The sequence below is a fragment of the Osmerus eperlanus genome, chromosome 3 (assembly GCF_963692335.1).
Source record: "Osmerus eperlanus chromosome 3, fOsmEpe2.1, whole genome shotgun sequence".
Lineage (NCBI taxonomy): Eukaryota > Metazoa > Chordata > Actinopteri > Osmeriformes > Osmeridae > Osmerus > Osmerus eperlanus.
In genome coordinates this window covers 11298432-11317778 of record NC_085020.1, presented here as the reverse complement: position 1 = coordinate 11317778, position 19347 = coordinate 11298432, and the positions used below count along the sequence as shown (strand labels likewise).

Genomic DNA, 19347 nt, shown 5'->3' with positions numbered 1-19347 from the left:
GTGAATCTGTGAATGAGACGAGCAATAGAGCTGCTTAGTGGGCTTGCTCCTAATAGGCCGACTCTGTGACCAACGAGGGTCACAATGATCCGTGGTGTGGTCTACGTGAGCTGCGTGTCCACAATGATCTCCCATGTCTCAACTGCAGAGAGCAGTGACGCATGGTGTGGGTGGCACACAGGGGGGAGGGGGCTTGGTTAACTGGCAGGGTGGCCACTTTTTCGAGAGAACATCACTGCATGTGATCAGCACACATGTGACTCCTCTCATCTCATTGGACAATAGAAGGCATGGTGGTCCCGGAGGAATCGGGGTGCGTCAGAATCTGTAACCATCTATCGTCCTGCTGCCTGTTGGGGGGAGGATAATGATGGAGTGTCAAAATGTGAGGAGATTCAGTCAAATCAGGATCATACAGAGTAACTAGTGACTCCCACAGATGTTCACTTAGGCCTCCAGATCAGCTTGGTCTGTTCTAGTGGGCTGCTCATGCATCTAGTACAGGAATGCCTGGTCATTTCCCCAAAGCCCTGATTGTTGTTTGTGTGTGTTTGAGCTTGTGTGTAATTGAGACAACACACACACATGAGATATGAGATCACTGGAATGGTGTGACAGGATACCTTCAGACAATGTGCTCTCATCACAAACGTCCCTGGGCCACATACAAGACACAGTAATGCCAACTGTGCCATGTATTAACCATTATCTGTTTCTATGTTTACGGAACGGCATTGGCGCTACAATAACAAACTCTCTCTTGGCTGACGGTTAGGGTTAAGAGGAATTCTGTAGAAAGGGTCGGGCCATCCCTGTACCCCCCCCCCCCCCCGCACAAGCCTGAGTGGAAGTCCATGGTCATTAGCAGATGGACTGCCTGTCCCTCTACTGCTGTTGACTCTGTTCCACCGCCCGTCGTTCACAAACAAAGCTACAGTGAGAGGCCTCAAGAGCGGGGTGAAAGGCGTGCTGATGCAGGCTGGTCGCGGGGGCCGTTTAGCGGCAGCCCATTGAAGAGTCCTCACCAGCGACGGGGCCGAGACTGAGCGCGGGGAAGGAGCCTTTTGCTCCAGAGGGATGAAAAGCGTTCCCAGGGATGAGGCACAAAAAGACCTGTCCATCAGACCGTCCTGCCGCCAACGCCTCAAAGCACCATGGCAGCTGTCGCCATGGCGCCCTTCCATTTTCAAAACACCGGCGGAGATACTGAAAGTAGCGGCCTGATTTGAATAATTTTGGAAATTTGAATAGGTGGATATTCAAATACATTAAGCAGTGTATTCATGTAGATTCGACGGGTGAAAGCAGGGGTGTCTTGAATCGGCAGGAGAACTGCAAGGGAAACATGGGAATCAGTCACCAGTGTTTGTGAATTATTTGACCTTAATACAGCAGCAATAATAGAGCTAGCCAGTTTGGGGATTGTTTTCCCTGGCTCAGTCCCCACATCACACCTTATATGTTTCAGGACACACTCAGGCAACTCGTGTTGCCTGTCCCCCTGTGGCGATTGGATGGCTGGCCCCGAGCGGTGATAGGATGCCTGACCCTGGGCGTCACATTTCATTTGCATTTCTAATAGTGATCTAACCGCTTGACTATTTGCAGACGCCATCTCACTCGAAATGGGTCCGTTTGATAGCACAACGATGGAGAATGTGATACCGAGGGACTCGTAAAAACAGAGAAGTAGTCATAAAAGAAGAGCAGGGCAGTGTGGGTGTTTATTCTGAACATGAAAGAGCTGTCAAAGTGTGGTCTGGGCTGTCGCTTAGGCCTTCAATGAAGCCAGGGGGCTCGTGCACTTTATTTCATGCTGATGCACGCAGTTATAAAGCTGCTCAAGACATAGATGATTCTCTCATAGGAGTTAAAGATGGATGGTGGAGTCACGTATACTGGATTTCCCTTTTAGGTTGTAGACCTCCCTGAAATAGCAGGACTTGACCTCCTTCAACCTTTTCAACATATTTTTCCCTCGCTGTGTTGGTCTGACACACCTTCCTCTACAGAATCCTACTGGAGCCCTCCACAGAACGTATTTGCACATCAGGTGTTTTCTCTTCTCTCCACACAAAGAGGCCGATAGGTAATCAAAAACCAGTATGCCGTTTGCCTGTAATGATGTTTATTCAGATAAAGTTACACAACTCTTGCAGGCTTATTTATCAGCCTTCCATGGCGCTTTAACCACAGAAGGAGTGGAACATGTTCATTCGGCTCTCACTGGCAATCTGCACTGCTGCAGACAGGAAGCGCTTTGATATGCAGCGAGTAATTTCAATCTCATTGGGGCGCCGTCACCGCTGTGATAAAACGGTCGTTAAAAAGAGGAGGCTTGGTGTAGGTGGAGCTACAGGTGGAGCATGGTTGGAGAAATGACTCTTTTATCAGCACTAAAGTGGCTAGTGATCGATGAGGCGAGATTAAACAGGCGCCAGCGCTGGTTACGCCTGAAAGACCTGGGGGGACTTGGCAGAATGGCTTTTCAGTGGGTTGAAGCTCCCACACGGCAGATCTGGTGTCCAGGTTCAGCTCAGGACAGAAACAGAGGTGCCTGGGTTAGCTCACTCTTCACCAGAAACACCTCAGGGACAGAGATGAAAATGTCAGATTTTGTGTGAGGCACTGGAGGTTGGCCAGGTCTACTTCAAGAAGAAAAATTACCTTCTTTTATCTTTTTTTTGCCTTTCTGCTGCCAAACTTCTGTATAAATCTGAATTAATACACTTCTTGCTGAGGAGTTTCCAAAATAGATTCAGGAGAGCCGTATTAGCCGTCGCTGCGTGATGCTACCAGTAAAGTTCCAAATTCCCCCTCTAATTATAGACTTAGAGCTAAAACAAGCTGTTCTCACTCTCCCTCTCTCTCGTTCTCTCTCTCTCTTTCTCACTATCTTACCAATTCAGTCACAAAAAAAACCTTCAATCAGGAACCAGTGTAAAGTAATATTTCAGCAATCAAGTTGCAGGGACTCAAAAAAGTATCCCTAGCAGCCCTTTATAAAGGCAACGCTAGGGTCATTTCAGTGCAATGTCCCTGTCCTCTGTTACAGCTAACTTCTCCATCTGGTCTCCCCTGCAGGCTAACAAGCAGGACAGCTAATGTGTAAAATGCATTCATATGGAAAATGGCTGCCAATTTTTATATATTAAACATCAAACTAATGTTATGTGGTTACGAGTTATTTTAACTCGTGATCATGCTTTCAAATAAAACCCAAATGATTATTACTCCTGGGACCAAAGTTGTCAAATTAACTTGTTAATCCTCTGTGTGGCATCATTGAAGGTCAAACTGTATTGCCTCTTTGACCAGGTCACAGTCACGGTCATCCTCATTTGGATCCAGTACTCTTAGTTAACTCTAACTCCGCACCCACTTTAGCCTTTGAAGACCTCTGGGTGAACCACGCTCAGCTAACAAATCACCTCTACATCATTGCAAACTAAATGGCTAACCTTCACTGATTGGATCTTCTGCCAGATCTTTGGCTAATGAGATTAGGGAGAAGGGCAGGGGGAGGGGCTACCCTGGGCCAGTTCCAACTCTTTCTCATAACCCCGCCCTGTGGAGGCCCAGGTCAAGGTGGATGTATCTGTCTGTACTTCACGGAGGAGGGGGAAGCCTGGTAAGAGGACACTAACTTCTGGCCTTCATAGGTTACAGATCACTGATCAGTCAAGGTGTCAGCAGTCCTGCAAGTTATGTGTGTGTCTCTTCTTCAGAAGCACACAAACACCTTTGTGTATTAGGAGTAAGAGGCTAAGACCAAATTGTAACATTTGCTAAAATGTTGTCTTCATGTATTTCAGTGGTGAGGTACACTGGACATGATGAGGAACACCCCTTCCCCGACCTTCTCTCTCCTCCCCACTCTCTTCCTCTTTCACCCTCCAAAGTTTTCGTCCTCCCTCTTCTCTCCATCCTCTACCCTTACCTCTCCCCCTACCCCCTGCCTGTCCTTTACTTCACCCTCTACCTCTCCCCCATCCTTTACCTCTCCCTCACCATCTACCTCTCCCTCCCCAAATCCTCTACCTCTCCACCCCGCAAAACAAAGGCCAAACCCTATTTCTCTGCCCCCCCCCCCCCCCACCAAACATTCTCCCTGACCCCCAGACTGGCAGCGAGGTATACATCAGAGAGTTATCCGAGTTAAAAGTTTCAGTAGGGCTCAGTGAAATAAAGTGGCTTTTTAATTACTGGAGAGAGGCCATTAGCAGCCCTTAGCCCATTCAGCCCACTCTAGCTGGAGCCAACAGCTCTACAGTGGAGCAGCAACCAGCAGGGCACCCATCTAGCAGACACCAGGAGAGGACATGAGATGTTGAAATGGAGAAAAAGAGAGAGAGAGAGAGAGAGAGAGAGAGAGAGAGAGAGAGAGAGAGAGAGAGAGAGAGAGAGAGAGAGAGCTTCTCGTTAGCACATAGTTTTTTAAACTAAATCTGAATCTGAAAACTATTTCACTTTACTTATTCCTCCATATGTAGTTCACACATTGATGTTTAACATGCACTCAATTGTGGGGCTTAAATGGAGCAAACAGGGAAGCAGACCTTAAACAACAAAAGCAATTTGCTTAAGCCCCTTTTTTTCCTGGGAATTTCATAGCCATTAAGGTGTCTGAGTTATTTGGTTGGTTCTCAGAATTCACAGCCTTCATGGGTGCACACCCTTTTCTCCGTTCTAAATCCCTTCAAATATTTCCTTTTTTCAAATCCATCCTTTTCTTCTTTGAACATTTAAATATTAACTTCTCGTGTTTCTTGGAAGTGCTTGTGTTTCATGTTTGATGGGTTTGACAGGTTTAGCTATACTTTTGCATTCTGTTCCTTCCAGCATTACTTTTTGACATAAACTGCAGCTGAACTTGTTTTTTAAGTTCAAGTGACACGTAAGTCCTCTCGATGCAGACACGTGGTAAACACGTCAGGGGAAAGCAAACACTTTGTTCTTACAAAAGGCCAGTGTCGTCGCACCGAGGGGTTGTTTAACAAAGCAAAATTGCAAATGATGGACGGGTTCATGGGGTGTAGGTAGGCGTAAGACTTTCTTAGCATCACATGAGTTTAGCAGTGTTGGGCCTAGCGAGTGTCACCACGCCTGAACAGCAACTCTCACCCACAGTGGGCAGGCAACCTTGTCAGGCTGTTTGATGGGCAATGGTAAAGATAAATACACAAACGGCAAGAGACGTAGACAGCCTAGCGAGGTGTGGGTCGACAACACCACAGGGGGCCATGGGTTGACCTTTCAAGGGCAAAAGACAACACACTTGTCTTACTTTACCCAGGCCATCCTGTCAGAACCATTTTTCATACTCAGTGAAGTCTGTAAGGGCGGCGGAAGTCTTTCTGAAGAGGAGTTAAAAGGTGAACGACTGAAACTTCGAACAACCATGCCAAACAAAAGACAAACGTGTCAGTCGCTGGCGAGTAAAGACGGTACCTACAGATGTTACAGGCACACATGCTTCCTCAGTGGAATGAGCTTTTTGAACTCCCCATCATAAGTCTTTCATGCGCAAGCTTTAAAAAATGTACGTACATCTTACAAAACCCACTTCGCATATTTCATTTAGGTTGTGAGGGATGACACTTTTCTATGCAAGCAGATTGCAGAACTACAAGAATCTCCGGCCTGTCATCTCAGCTGTGTTAACGACTGAGGCCATTTCTGGCTCTGGGGCACAATAGCAGTGCAACTGAGTCTAATCTCTCATACAAACAGGTCTTCCCATATGAGGTGAGCTGGAGGCCAGGGGGTGTTGGACAAGTATGTCCACCAGCAGTTGAATGCCTGTTGTGAGGAATTTATCACCATGGCAGTGCTGTGTCTGCCCAGTGCCAAGTCCACGGTCCTTGGCCAATGCCCCACTTGGCATGAGCTCCCAGTTTTCTTTTTCAGCCACGGACAAGCAGCAGGGACAACAGGTCTGGTCGGATCTGTGGCTAACACCACAACTTACCTTTGACATCAGAGGGCCTCCTCTGTGGACATGACTGGATGTGGTCACACAACAAGCTCCCAGAGTCCTTCAGAGTCTCCCCGGCATCCTTTAGGCCAAACTGTGTGAGCAAGGCTTGTGCTTATACTCATCTGTCTATTATGGGAGCCTCTTTATCCCCCTAACCTGTTACAGACATGGGCACTGCACAGTACTGCATACACACACCATCTCTCTCTCTCTCTCTCTCTCTCTCTCTCTCTCTCTCTCTCTCTCTCTCTCTCTCTCTCTCTCTCTCTCTCTCTCTCTCTCTCTCACACACGCACACACAACTGCAGACATACACTTTCTCTCCCTTTCTCTCTTTCTCTCTCTCTCTCTTTCTCTTACTCACACACATGTACACATAAGCGGACAATTTGCTACACTGGGTGAAGAGCACTCGAAGGTTACGTAAAAGCAGCCTTTTGAGCAACAAGGAACAGCTTGTGAGGACAGTCTTCATTTCAAATGCTATTCCTGCAATAACCCCTCAAGCACTGTCTTCCTGAAGTATAAGTCCCATCGCCCACCCAATCCCCCCTCCCCAACTCCTCTTTCCCTTGCAGCATACAGAATAACTCCCCACAGGCTAAACGTCTTAGCATGATGTCTATCCCTGCAGAGTCCTTGTTACTGTGGGTTGCATAACATATGAAAGAACTGTGCTGCTGAAGTCATAGACTAAAGTGGAGCTCTAGAAATGTTGGTTCGGATGTAGACAATTCTATAAATCGCTCCCATGTTACCCCGCTCCTCATTTCCCTTAACTTGCTACCCATCACGGCCCGTATCAGATTCAAAACCCTGGTACTGACCTTCCGAGCGGTGAACAGGACTGCACCTGCCTACATCCAGTCTCTCCTCCAGCCTTACACCGCCACCCGCCACCTTCGGTCTTCTTCTGACAATCGTCTGGTGGTCCCACCTCTCAAGAGTGCCCGCTCCCAACCCAAGCTCTTCTCCTGTCTGGCCCCCCAATGGTGGAATCATCTCCCCACCTCCATCAGAGACACTGACTGACTCCCCACCTTCAAGAAAAGGCTAAAGACGCACTTGTTCCGGGAGTACAACGGTACTGAAGAAAGATTTGTTCAATCCGATGTTAGTTTATTTCCTCCAGGAACACAATGACACTTATTGAGGGACTTGTTGCACTTGTTGGTTAGTTGTAACTTAACCAACCGATTTAACTACTTGTACTCGCTGTAAATTATATTATTGTTGCTTGCTTTCCTACAGGTACACTCTTGCACTTTTGAGGTTCATGTTGTTTACTACATGCTCTTATGTTTCTTCCCATTGGCATTTATTTGCTTTTCACAATGTATGCTTCATGTTTTGGCTGGAATGCACTTTTGTAAAGCTCTCTCTTGGAAGTCGCTTTGGATAAAAGAGTGCTAAATGAATAAATGTCAATATAATTGTTCCCTCCTTTCAATTAAAAGCATTCAAAAGTATTCAAATAACACAAAATATATGATAAAATGCAACCCAACCCTATTCTATTCTATTCTATGAGGGAAACCCACACGAAAATGCTCAGTTTATTGCAGTTATGACTTCCAACATTACACACTGTATTGATTTTGCATGCCTATTTACAAAAAGCTATGGGAACTAGGTGGAGGATATGCCCAAGAGATGCCAGTTAATTCAGATGATTTTAAACATTTGCATTGAATGATTTAGAATCTATTATTAGCCACTATTGGCTTCCACATTTGCTGCCATCAACAATTAGGCTACCATGTAATTAGATGATATGGCTATTACCACACACACACACACACACACACACACACACACACACACACACACACACACACACACACACACACACACACACACACACACACTTGCAGGTATAAAGACTGCAGTAGCTAACGTCAGGGAGGATGAAGATTAGAGGAGCAGATGTGTCATTGCTGCCCAGGTCACAAGCCTAATCTGCTAGCTCCTCTCTGTGACATCCAGTATCACGCTCCTCACATTCTCTCTCCTCCCATCCAGAATCACGCTCCTTCTCCTCTCATCCAGTATCATGCTCCTCTCCTCTAATCAAGTATCACATTCCTCTCCTCTCTCCTCGCTCCTCTACCCTCTCCTCTCATCCAGTATCATGCTCCTCTCATAAAGTATCACATTCCTCTCCTCTGCCCTCTCCTCGCATCTAGTATAATGCTCCTCTCTCCTCTCCTCTCATCCAGTGTCATGCTCCTCACGTCTCCTCATAACCATGGCAACATCCCATAGTGCCATCCTCAAAGTCAACAGGTCAAACTTCAGAGGCATTGCTGTCTCAAGGGAATAGGTCATGTGTCGTCCTTAAGGACTGTGTGTACCCCAATCACTTGCTAAAACGATGAGAAGCCGTGTTTGATACAGTGATTGCCTGTACCATGTTAACTGTGCCAGTGAGATAAAGACGGAAAGCTCTTTGACAATGCCATGTTTGTCTTACTATAAGAAAAGGATATCCTTGCCGTGTGCCAAGGCTCAACATTGATTTAAGAGGACAGGATGTAATGTGATTTACTAGTGCTTAAGCCAAGTAATTACCTGTGCACAAGGAGAAGAACAACTTGGTACAAGTATGCAGGCTTAGTCCTAAGTATAACATTGGTTAGAGGTTACATTTACATGGACTTCAAAAGGACAATTCATCTAAAGAGAAGGGACAAGAACGTCCATTTCGGTATTAAGGTGACCTGGCTGATATTGTTCTCATTCAAGGTGTTCCAGTCCTTTGGAAATGAATTAAATGCTGTACTGACTGTTATGATGGCTAAGAGAGGTTATTGCTGGGAAATGGTAATTAACTTCATGGTAGAAGCTTCCTTCGCCCGTTCAAGGACGTTCCCCTTGACAGGAAAGACACACTCCAACAGATGCATTGCCAGTCTGCTGACATCTGCCTGACATCTCTCACGAACTCTTTGAAATCCATCTGGATAATCTCTCGCACTTTTCGAACTTTGATTAAAAGTTAATGAGCTCACAAGGAGGAGAATGCAAAGCATGATGGGAATGCCTACCAAACATCCCCTCAGCTAAATACTGCACGTGTTTCAGGAGAGTGTTTGAGGGGTGTTTAGTGGGTGGACTTACTAGTGAGTGGGTGGCCCAGTAAGGAATGACAGGTGTGAAGGATGGTCTAAAGTCCTTCTGGTTTACGATAAGTGTCCAGTATGTATGTCCTCAATTAGTGAATTTCGACTCGGGGTCTGCCGTTTCCTGGAGATTATCGTGGTCATTCTACAGGCTATTTAAGTCATTTAATTCATCCAGTTTTGCAAGTGACTGGACCTGAAGACCAACAGTTTAGCACATATTAAGTGATAGACCTATACATCATGTTTGTTTGTGTTGAATATCCTGTCCTTCGTCTTTTGTGAATATTTTCCATTCTTGCTTTTATCTGTACCAAGGTCAGCTACAGCCACAGAGGCAGTAAGTGACAATGAGGTCATTGTTTAAAAGATGTAATAATCTGACAACCCAGTGACCTAGTGACATCCAGGAACAAGTTATCTCACTTCTAAGTTATGTTTAGATAAAGGTTTCTGGAAAAGTCGCAAGTTCCAAACTTGTATTGGCTTTCTTTAGAAGAAGCAGTTACCTCTCCACTGTCAAATAAAGTAAATGGTTGGTAAATATGATCCTCAGTGTTCGAAATGCATTCTGGACTACTTATAATGCCAACTGAATTTCTACAGTAATGCAGCAATCTTCAAATTAACAGAAGATTGCTTTTCATATTTTTAATCCGTTTACAAAGGCTGTCAGGCATTTTGGACAGGCTTCAATTCCAATCTCTTGGACCAATTCCCTACTTTCTATCCGGGGAATTCCAAAGCACCTATAGACATGCCTAAGCATACATTAGGTTACCTGATATGCCCAAAATAATAATAATCATGATTAGCTAGGACTTTATGTTTTCAAATGCCATATATCACAGCAGCTGTGAATAGAAAAAATATTAGACGTCATTGCATAGGCTACTCATATTTTGGGGGGTTTTAGATCACAGGAAATTGTGGAAGTCGGAATATGATTCACCTAAGCATATTGAATACAAAGGTGATGTTACCTTATACAAAACCATTACAGGCGAGGCTACGTTAGTTTATTTTTGCCCAAATCGTAAAAAAAACAACAACAAAAAGGTGTTTCATATACGACTCTTTTTGAGCAAATCCAAAATGTAGGTTTCAAATTCCAAAAACATGTTAAACGTGGTTATCATACTAAATCGATATAAATAAACTGTGCGGGTGGTTATGAGTTTACTCTACTGTAGCCCACAGGTCACTGTAATCAAAATACACAAAAATTATACAGTAACAGTCGGCGTTAAAATGACCTGTCATTCATGTGTCACAGGGTACACACATTCCTCACAGTATTGGTAGAATGGTAAATACTTTAATCTTTTCTCGTTCCCGATAGGACAGCATTCACGCCAATCACAGCTTTTAGCAACGTAGTGACAGATGAGTGTGGAAAAAACAAAAACAATCCGTGCTAGCAGCCATCTTACGTACCGTCTGCACAAGGCGAGGGAATGAGATATCCGCTGGAACAGTTTAAGGAAAATCTATTCCTTTTTTTCAAGGATACTCGATTATACGACACCGTAACTGAAGATATTTGTGGCAAGTCATTTTGCTGACGCAATTGTTGATTTTTATCCACATCTCCTGTTTGGGCGCGCTAGGAAACCGTCTCCAAACAAGCCCGTTCACTAGCATGGAAGCTAGCTGGAAAGCGATGGATTCGTGGCTGCCATCATCAGCGTAGCTATCTTCTAAGCCACACAACCCTATCAGGGGGATGGACTGTGGTGTATGTTCACTGAGGGGCGCTAACTGTAGACTATGATTTTTTGAGGTGCAATTTATTTTGAACACGGTCAGATGTGTGTGTCATGGACAGCGTTTGAACAATTGGAATTCACACAACCTTCTGTCAGCTTCCCTTCAGATTGATCGCGCGTGATTTGGGAAAAGTGGAATGCTGATTGCATGAAACAAGCGAGTGGAAATTTCAGCATTCAAGCAACTCGGGTGTCCTGCAAAGTCTAATTGCTAAATGCAGGTAGAAAATCGTAATCAGTAAGCAATGCCAATAATCATGGACCTATGCAAATACGAGTAATAGTAACGGTGATGCTATCAATGTCCAGTCGGACGAGGCTTGTATGTTGTTGAGTGACCTGGATACATCCACTCAATACATTGCATAAGACAGTAAAGCAACTTCACCCGGCAGCCTTTGTACATTTTTTAGGCCATCCCGTAACTTTGAATGAATTATGAATATGAGTAGGATACTACGTTGCATTGTGTGTAGGGAACCACAGAGTTAAAAAGTACACTAGGTAGCTGTTTAGCTACCAACTGGACATCGGCATTATCTACAGTTTTTTTTATTTTATTTTTTACTTCTCTGGTGATATTTTGAATCACAGACGTTTCATTGCCACGAACTGAGTTCAACACGCCAAGAATCGCAACGAGGATGTTTTCAAAAGCTCCATGTGGCTGGCTGATCTCTCAATCAGTCATCTAATGCTACTGCTATAAAAAGGTACTCTTGATAGGTTGGACTTTAATCCCAGGGAATCGTGGCTCCAGGATTTAATCTAAATAAAGAGTTTTTGTATTTGATCGACAATGGGATCAGCAACAAAACTGGCATTCGGCGTTTTTCTCATCTCGTGTTCTTCAGGTGGGTCGTCAGATATCTACTTTGTACAATTTTAAAACGTTGATTGCATGCTTCAGTCATTCCACCTATAACGCTGTACGGATTATTTCCTAGGGGGCGGGGACAGTTCGTTCAAATGCATTGCTCTTTAATTTAAAATGTTTCATTGTATGGATGATGCGCACTACTATTTATATATAATGTTTTAATCCTATTTTATACAACATGTCTTGTCTGTAAACTAACAAAGGGTTGCATACTGGTCCCTTCATATAGTAGACCGAGGCCTATGCAAAGCCCAGGCAGCGTGTTCATTTAACGGGGGAGAGGGAGAGTATATATAATGCATACGGCGCTATGATTAATGCATTGTGGGCTTTGCATGCGATGTCAAAGGTGATGCATATTTAAACAGGATGATTCTAAATGCAACTCATCTAGGCTACTCTTAGATTCTCAGTAGTATGAGATGCATAAGACTCCAGTACAAAATATCGCGGATCGAACACTTGTCTATTCACTTTAAAACCCTGTAACTGGACACTATATCACACAGATGACAAATGTAGATGTTGACCTGTGCTAAAAGTGATTTCTCTATCGGTGACTACCTCAAAACAAAATTCTCCCTCTTCTCATAGCTTTGAAATTCTATTTTTGTTTCTTGATCTATAACTATCAGTCTCAAAAAGTCCCCCCACAAATGTACCAAATCACCAACAACAAAAATAATGCATGGTCTTGCAGTGAAAGCTATTTGTTGTCAGTTTCTGTGTCACTGGCGCCTACCCTGATAGAAAGTCTTCCATCTGTGCTTATCACTCTTCACACCATACTACTTTCTTTGCACAGGGTTCAAAGACTTGAGACATATCCTCGGATTCAGAGCTCCCTTTACTTATCATTAGTGAAAGTGGATTGTGAACTGGGCCCAATAATCTGCACGGAAGATTTGATCAATCTGCTGGTTTCCCCCTAGGCACAACCTCCCTTACAATGCTGGGGTTTGACCTCAGCAGAGAATGAATGTCACATTCCTCCCCTCTGTGTTACTGTAGCGGATCGACGCCGGGGTTATTTTGAGGAAGTGGCCATTATTCAGAGCTAGCGCGTCGGCAGTTTGGAGGTTGTTTAGGCCGTTGTTGATAAGCCTGGCCTTTGGAGTTTGTGGCATCGTAGGGGGAGGTTTGTGTGTGCGCGCACATGAAGACTGACAAATAGATCCCCATGGGTTCTTAGCAGAAGGAAAAAGGAGAGGTAGTTGGCTGTCCTGAAAATACTCCACATGGAGGGATGGGTTGTTATGATTTGCAGTTTTAAAGACTAACACACATGGGGAGAAAGGCAAGACATATCCTTTAGATATTGTTAAAGAGTGGTGACTGCTGTATGCACCAAAGCAAGTTTATTATTTCTTCCCTTTCCATATGCACCATTTGTGGCTCCAAAAGAAGGTTTAACACCTTACCGAGGCATTAGAGGTCTTGACGTGTTTAGTAGAGATTTCCAACCTTATGAAGCATGTTCCCAAAGGTCAGGCCTGGATTTGTCTGCCCTCTCTGCCTCAGCACGAGAAGACCAGGGTCATCTTCATCCCCACCAGTGTCCAGGCAGGGTCTTTAATCAGACTTCCCAGCTGGAGACCATTAGAGAACCACTCCACGTCTGTCACAAATCCTCCCACCCCCCAAAACAAATATACATATATATTTTTTTTATGTAGCAGAAAGATAATAGCATACTAAACCCCATTTCCATCTTTTGGTTCACTCACAAAGCAATCCATACTGATGGTAGCTTAGAAACCCTTTAATGCTTTAGTTGAACTGCACATTTATGAGGGATTAGGATGATCTGTACAATGCATAGGACCGTGATGTCATTCTCAAGGGGGCCACATATGTTCTTATCTGTCAGTGGCATAACAAAGGGGGTGTCATTAATCTTTTTTTGAAAAACATAATTGATATTTTTTCACCCTCAAGATGAAATTGTTTTCATTGAGTTGATACCCCTGTTGTTTTTTTCTAGTGTGATCAACACAAATGAATACCATTACTCAACAGACAAGCCAAGTGATGAGCCTGGATGTCAAGGTGGTAGTTATATTCTGAAGGGGCCAGGACCAGCTGGTTTTCCAGCTGAATTTGCTCGCAGGACCTTAGCTGTTTCACATGTAAATTTCCCCACACACCGCACAACAAAAGCCCACCATCCCGCCCTCGCCTCCTATCCTTCTGAATTTTAAGCAGCCCCTCTCTAAAGCTATAATTATCGCATTACCTTGGTGGCTTTTACAAGTGGGGCTTTTAGAAGAACACAATTAGAATGTGTATTGCTCATTACCGAGGGGTTTCTTGGTCAAATTGGGTGAAGATGCCCTTCATTATAACACCCTAACCTTATAAACTGGGCAGAGCAGTGGCGCCATGGTCTATTCTCCATGTTGTTGACTTCTGTTAATTGAGTTAATGACACCAGTCAGAGAGCAGGGTGAAGTCAGGTCCTGTTGTGATTTGTGTTCTGCTTCCTAGCCCTTGCTTAGACGGGTGTATTCCTTGGTGGATATAGGAATTTTTCCACATTCGTTGATTTATTTTATTCATGCTCAGGATCCTTCTTCTTCCATCCTGTTTAATATCAGCGGGTGAACATGCCTCAACAAGATTCATTAATGGGACTCTGCTGTAACCCCTTCTGCATTATCTAGCCACCTGCACCGAGCCCTCATCTCATGGTCAGGTAGTTTCCTGGGGCGTGTTTTCTCTCCCACAAGCTGTAAGGGTCCACCCCTATGTCTGAGAGTAGGATCGCTTGACCGGAAAAATACCTGGTTATGTTGTCAACTGAACCACCATTCCACTACTTGCATGTGAAAGAGTTGCCACAACAACAACACAAGCAGCAGTACAGAGGGCTTTTTTGTTGTTGTTTTAGGATCGTTATCGGGACTCCAAGAATGTGTTCGATGAAAGTGTTATTCTGAACTGGTTTCACAGATGGAAAGCCATTAAATGTAATTGTAGGAACGAGCTGTGAGTCTGGTCTCCTAATGGCACACCTTTTGGATTTAAAGTGCCAACCTCATCTCAGGACTTTTTTTTTCTTTCTCTTCTGTGTGTTGTGGCTCAATGGTGGTTTTCAACAGCCAAGATAGTGTTGCAGGTCCTAGCATCATGAAGACATGAATTATTTATATTACCCAGTTGGAGCCGAGTTCACCTTGGAAAACACATGCGCAGATTGTTCTCAGGTGATTTACTCAATACTCGTTTGATTCCTCAGGTCTGGGAAAACATTCTGTTCATTTGTAGGCCTTGTTGGCTCAAAGGCTTTTGGCCAGGGCTAGCATGGAATTTTAAGCGCTCAGCCGATCCAGCATGTCTCCACTTCCACACAGGCCAATGCAGGACAAGCATATGGAAGGGTTCTGTGGATTGATATACATCCACAAGGGGAGATGAGCGATGTACCTTCTAAACGCAACCGTTAAAGCTGAACTACTCCAAAGGACGTCTAGATGTTGGCTTATGTTATATTTCTTCAATGGATAGACCCAATGTTGGTCCTGCTGCTGATGAGCCAGTCTGGAGAGTCCCTAAGACTGCCAGGCCTTTGTCCATTCTCAGAAATGGCTCAACGTGGAGATGAATTTGGAGAGATCTTAATCTTGACTGGAATGTCCAGCGGCCTCTCGGATCCAGCTCCAGTTACACTGCTCATCTGTCCGGAACACTGCTGGAACGCCCACGTACCTCCACCAGCAACTAGGTGGTAAACACGCCCAGTTTCACCTGGAACCTCCACCAGCAAGCACCACCAGTACCTCCATTAGCAACTAGGTAGTAAACACACCCAGCTTCAGCTGGAACTCCCTTCCTAGTCCAACCCTCCTGCAGCATATTTTACAGTGAAAGTTGAGCCTGTTGGGGCCAATGAGCAACTCAGAAAGTAGGAGTTTACTCTGTCAGTGTCAAGCAGCCAACATGCGTCATGGTTGTTCAGTAGAATTCCCTTGAAGCAAAGTATGCTGAATCGAGGTAATCTGGAGGACAAAGTACTGAAAGAGATTACATTTACAATTTAGTCATTTAGCAGACGCTCTTATCCACAGCGACTTACAGTTAGTACAGGGACATTCCCCCCGAGGCAAGTAGGGTGAAGTGCCTTGCCCAAGGACACAACGTCATTTTGCACAGCCAGGAATCGAACCGGTAACCTTCAGATTACTAGCCTGACTCCCTAACCGCTCAGCCACCTGACTCCCTAGAGATAAATGACAGGCAAAAGTTCAACAGGATCTTTCTGAAGACATTGTCTACCTGAACCCTTGGGTGTCTACTTCCCTCCAGTGTGCACGTGTAGCCTCACGTTTCCAACTCCTTTCACTTCATCAAATTTCAAGCAGGTCAAAAAGGGAGATTCTTGGCCGTTTGGTACCATGTACCATTACTGCACTGTATGTGTTGTAATGGGACTTTACAATGGAGAAAATATACTTTACAGTAGATGTGCTCAACCATGTCTGTAATCAAATTTGTGTTGTGGGTAGTAACACTATTTTTAACATTTCACTTGTTGGGGAGTGCTTTATGCACTGGGGTGCAGTACAAGAGAAAGTGTATTGCTCCCCCTCACCCCCCTTCATCTAATCCTGGCCAGGGCTAGACAAGATAATCAGAGTCTGCAACAGACTTGATGAGCTGGCAAAGTGGGGCTTTAAGCTGTCTTTTGTCGGGCCCGTTGTGCTACAATCATAAAATAAAAAAAGCAGGGGATAGTCTTCAGTCAAAGCACTCACACAAAATCCTGGTTGTCCTCTGGTTAAATAATGTAGCCATTTTTAGTTTTCATCCCCAATTATGAAGCTGGCTCAGAAAACGGCATTTAAACAATTTAGCAAGAAGCTCTGGTTCTTTTGATAAACTCTTTCTTTTCAATAGGCAAACAGCTGAGTTATTTTGGAGCAAATTGGAAAATAGTTTTCATCCCTCATTCACCTCAGAATGTGTGATGTCTGTCAACCAACCACGTCTCACAATTTCACAATGATAAATACATTAATTGTGACATTTGAACAAGGGCCCGTTTTGTGAGTTGTGTTTTAGCGTCTGGGTCAATTTGTCTTTTTTGATTTGTTGGCCCAGATATGTTATCCTGTTAAGGAGATCTCAATGCCTGATGCTGCATCTTGAGACCCGTCTTCCTTGCACCCTGGCCTGGCAGTGACAGGAATTCCAGCAGATACTCTGTAATCCTGATAATAGCGACTTGTGTCTCCAGAACTAATCCTTTGGATTTATACCCACTGAGGGGCAATTAGCAAATTAATTCCCCCCAAAATAATTTTCTTCCTCCGTGCCGCTACATACTCCACTGCACCATTAGTTTCCTAACGAGGCGTTCTTTTTGTCTTTGTTTGTATTTCTCTGAAATGAATATGAATGAAAATGCGAGGGCTGATTTGGACCGGGTCCACGAGTGATAGAGAATTAATCTAAATGCACTTATCCTTGCAGAATGCTGCTCCCCACTACACTGCTCTGGTGCCTTCAGATGTTCTGAGCATGTTTACAATGTGCTGCTGCACAAGGGTTTAGCTCTGAACCGTTAGCCTGGACAAAACAATCTCTCTTCAGGCTCAGTTACTTCTATCGAAGCTCATCAGAGAGCTGGTAGTTAACACCGCATGATGAACACGCCAGCCCCTGGGAGCCCTTGGAAATGCTAATGAGAGTCATCGTATCCCCCAGTCCAGTTGGTCTGGCACGTGCAGCAATATTAAAGAGCTTCATCTGCCCTCCTCCCTTGCTCATTTCCTTGGCGCCAACTGTCTCCTCTCAACCTGCGTGACCAGTTCTAGATCCCTGGCCTGGGGCTTGGATAGTCCTATGCTGGAACTGCATAGCTCATAATTGATTGTCAGCACAAGCATGGTTGTAGGTCTTCCTTCCTGTCGTACACTTGTGGAATGAGGAACTCTAGGTTCCAGTTTTTTTTATGTAGGAGTATTATAACCCTGAGTAACTGACAGTCACGTTTTACCCTCCCCACCCCCATAACAAGTGGTACTAGGCTGGATAGAATACTTTGTCCACATGCACAAAAAGAACTCATCAGATGTCCACAACAGTTGAACCATCTCTCTGTGTGTGTGTGTGAACTGTGTGTGCCAGGTACCTGTGTGTAGTTGCATATCTGTGGCTTTGCTTTGACAAGTGTTGTCATTGTCAAACCCCACCCGCCTCATCCTTTGACTAAGTAAGCCTGTTTTGTTGGTCAGTGTCACCACTTGAGTTTTTGAGAGGGTTAACCACAAAACCAGCTCTTGTTGTTCTTAAACCATATGGTGCCTCCAGGCGATGTTTTGCTTCTGAAATTGAAAATCCTCTCATTTTGTTTAGATAAGATTAAGTCTCAAGGATTATACTCCATAAGAGAAATTATTTTGTTTGGCCTTTTTGGTGTTGAAGATAAGGCGTATAAGTTTTCTGTAAGCAGTGGTTAGGCCCTCAGTCATTGATGAACAGGTTAGGGTTTGACAGAGTTGTTTGAGTAGTAAGCTTGGAGAATGTTATTTCACCCTCAGCTATTTGCTCTTTTCACTGTTTCTGTTCTGAGGGTGTTTATGTTGGCTCCTAGGCCAGTTCATCCCCATGTGTAGTAGGGTCGGGAATCTTTTGGGACCTCACGATTCGAATCGATTCTTGGAGTCACCATTCGATAAAAAATTGATTCAGGATTTTTTTCACATTTTTATCTTTTCTTTTTTTTTTACGCTAGAAGACTGAATTGAGATTCATATGTGAATCTTTTTTCCCCTCACCCCTATGTGCATCTAAACCTGCGTGACAGTAAGAGGGGCATAGGGGATTTGATGTGCTTCTACATTTACATTGTCATTTAGCCGACGCTCTTATCCAGAGCGACTTACAGTAAGTACAGGGACATTCCCCCGAGGCATGTAGGGTGAAGTGCCTTGCCCAAGGACACAACGTCATTTTTGGCACAGCCGGGAATCGAACTAGCAACCTTCTGATTACTAGCCTGATTCCCTAACCGCTCAGCCACCTGACTCCCGCTTCTAATTTTGCATAACTCATGGAACTACTGTTCCACACCTGAACCTAAAACAAGATTCAACAGCACTGGGAATGCAACAGGGAGAATGCTATCAGGTTACCTCTGGACCTGGGCAAATAGTTAATAAATCACGATAAGCCGTTTTCCTACACAGCACAGCCTGCTGTTTGAAGACTGTCTCACACTCCCTCCTTCTCTTTCTCCCTTCCTCCCTCTATCTTGTGCTCTGTCCCCCCCCCCCCCTCTATCTCTCTCTTTCTCCCTCTATCTCTTGCTCTCTCTGTCTCACTCCCTTTCTGTCTTTCCCCCCAGCCTCTTTCCCTCCAGAGGCTCTCATCACCACTGGTTAATTACAGGACTACTGTCTGTCGGGCCATTACACTGGTGACAGACATCTCTGTTAGTGATCACTACTGAGACCTGTGAGGCTCCCCTCACAACTCCTCTTCCCCCTCTTTGTCCTTCACCATAGTCAGGGATGCAAGGAGGAGGCCTCTACTAGTGTGCCTCTTGTAGTAGAATAGTCTAGAACACTATGCCATCCTCTAGAGCTGGTTGGG

General features: G+C 44.6%; 1 protein-coding gene across 1 annotated transcript in view; it reads left to right on the top strand.

The window, feature by feature from the left end:
- Positions 1-10520: 10520 nt before the first annotated feature.
- Positions 10521-19347, top strand: part of acvr2aa (activin A receptor type 2Aa) — a 29178-nt gene continuing 20351 nt past the window's right edge. The window contains exon 1 of the mRNA XM_062457250.1: positions 10521-11725. Coding sequence (XP_062313234.1) covers positions 11671-11725 — 55 coding nt within the window. The 5' untranslated portion in view covers positions 10521-11670. The remainder of the gene's footprint in view (positions 11726-19347) is intronic.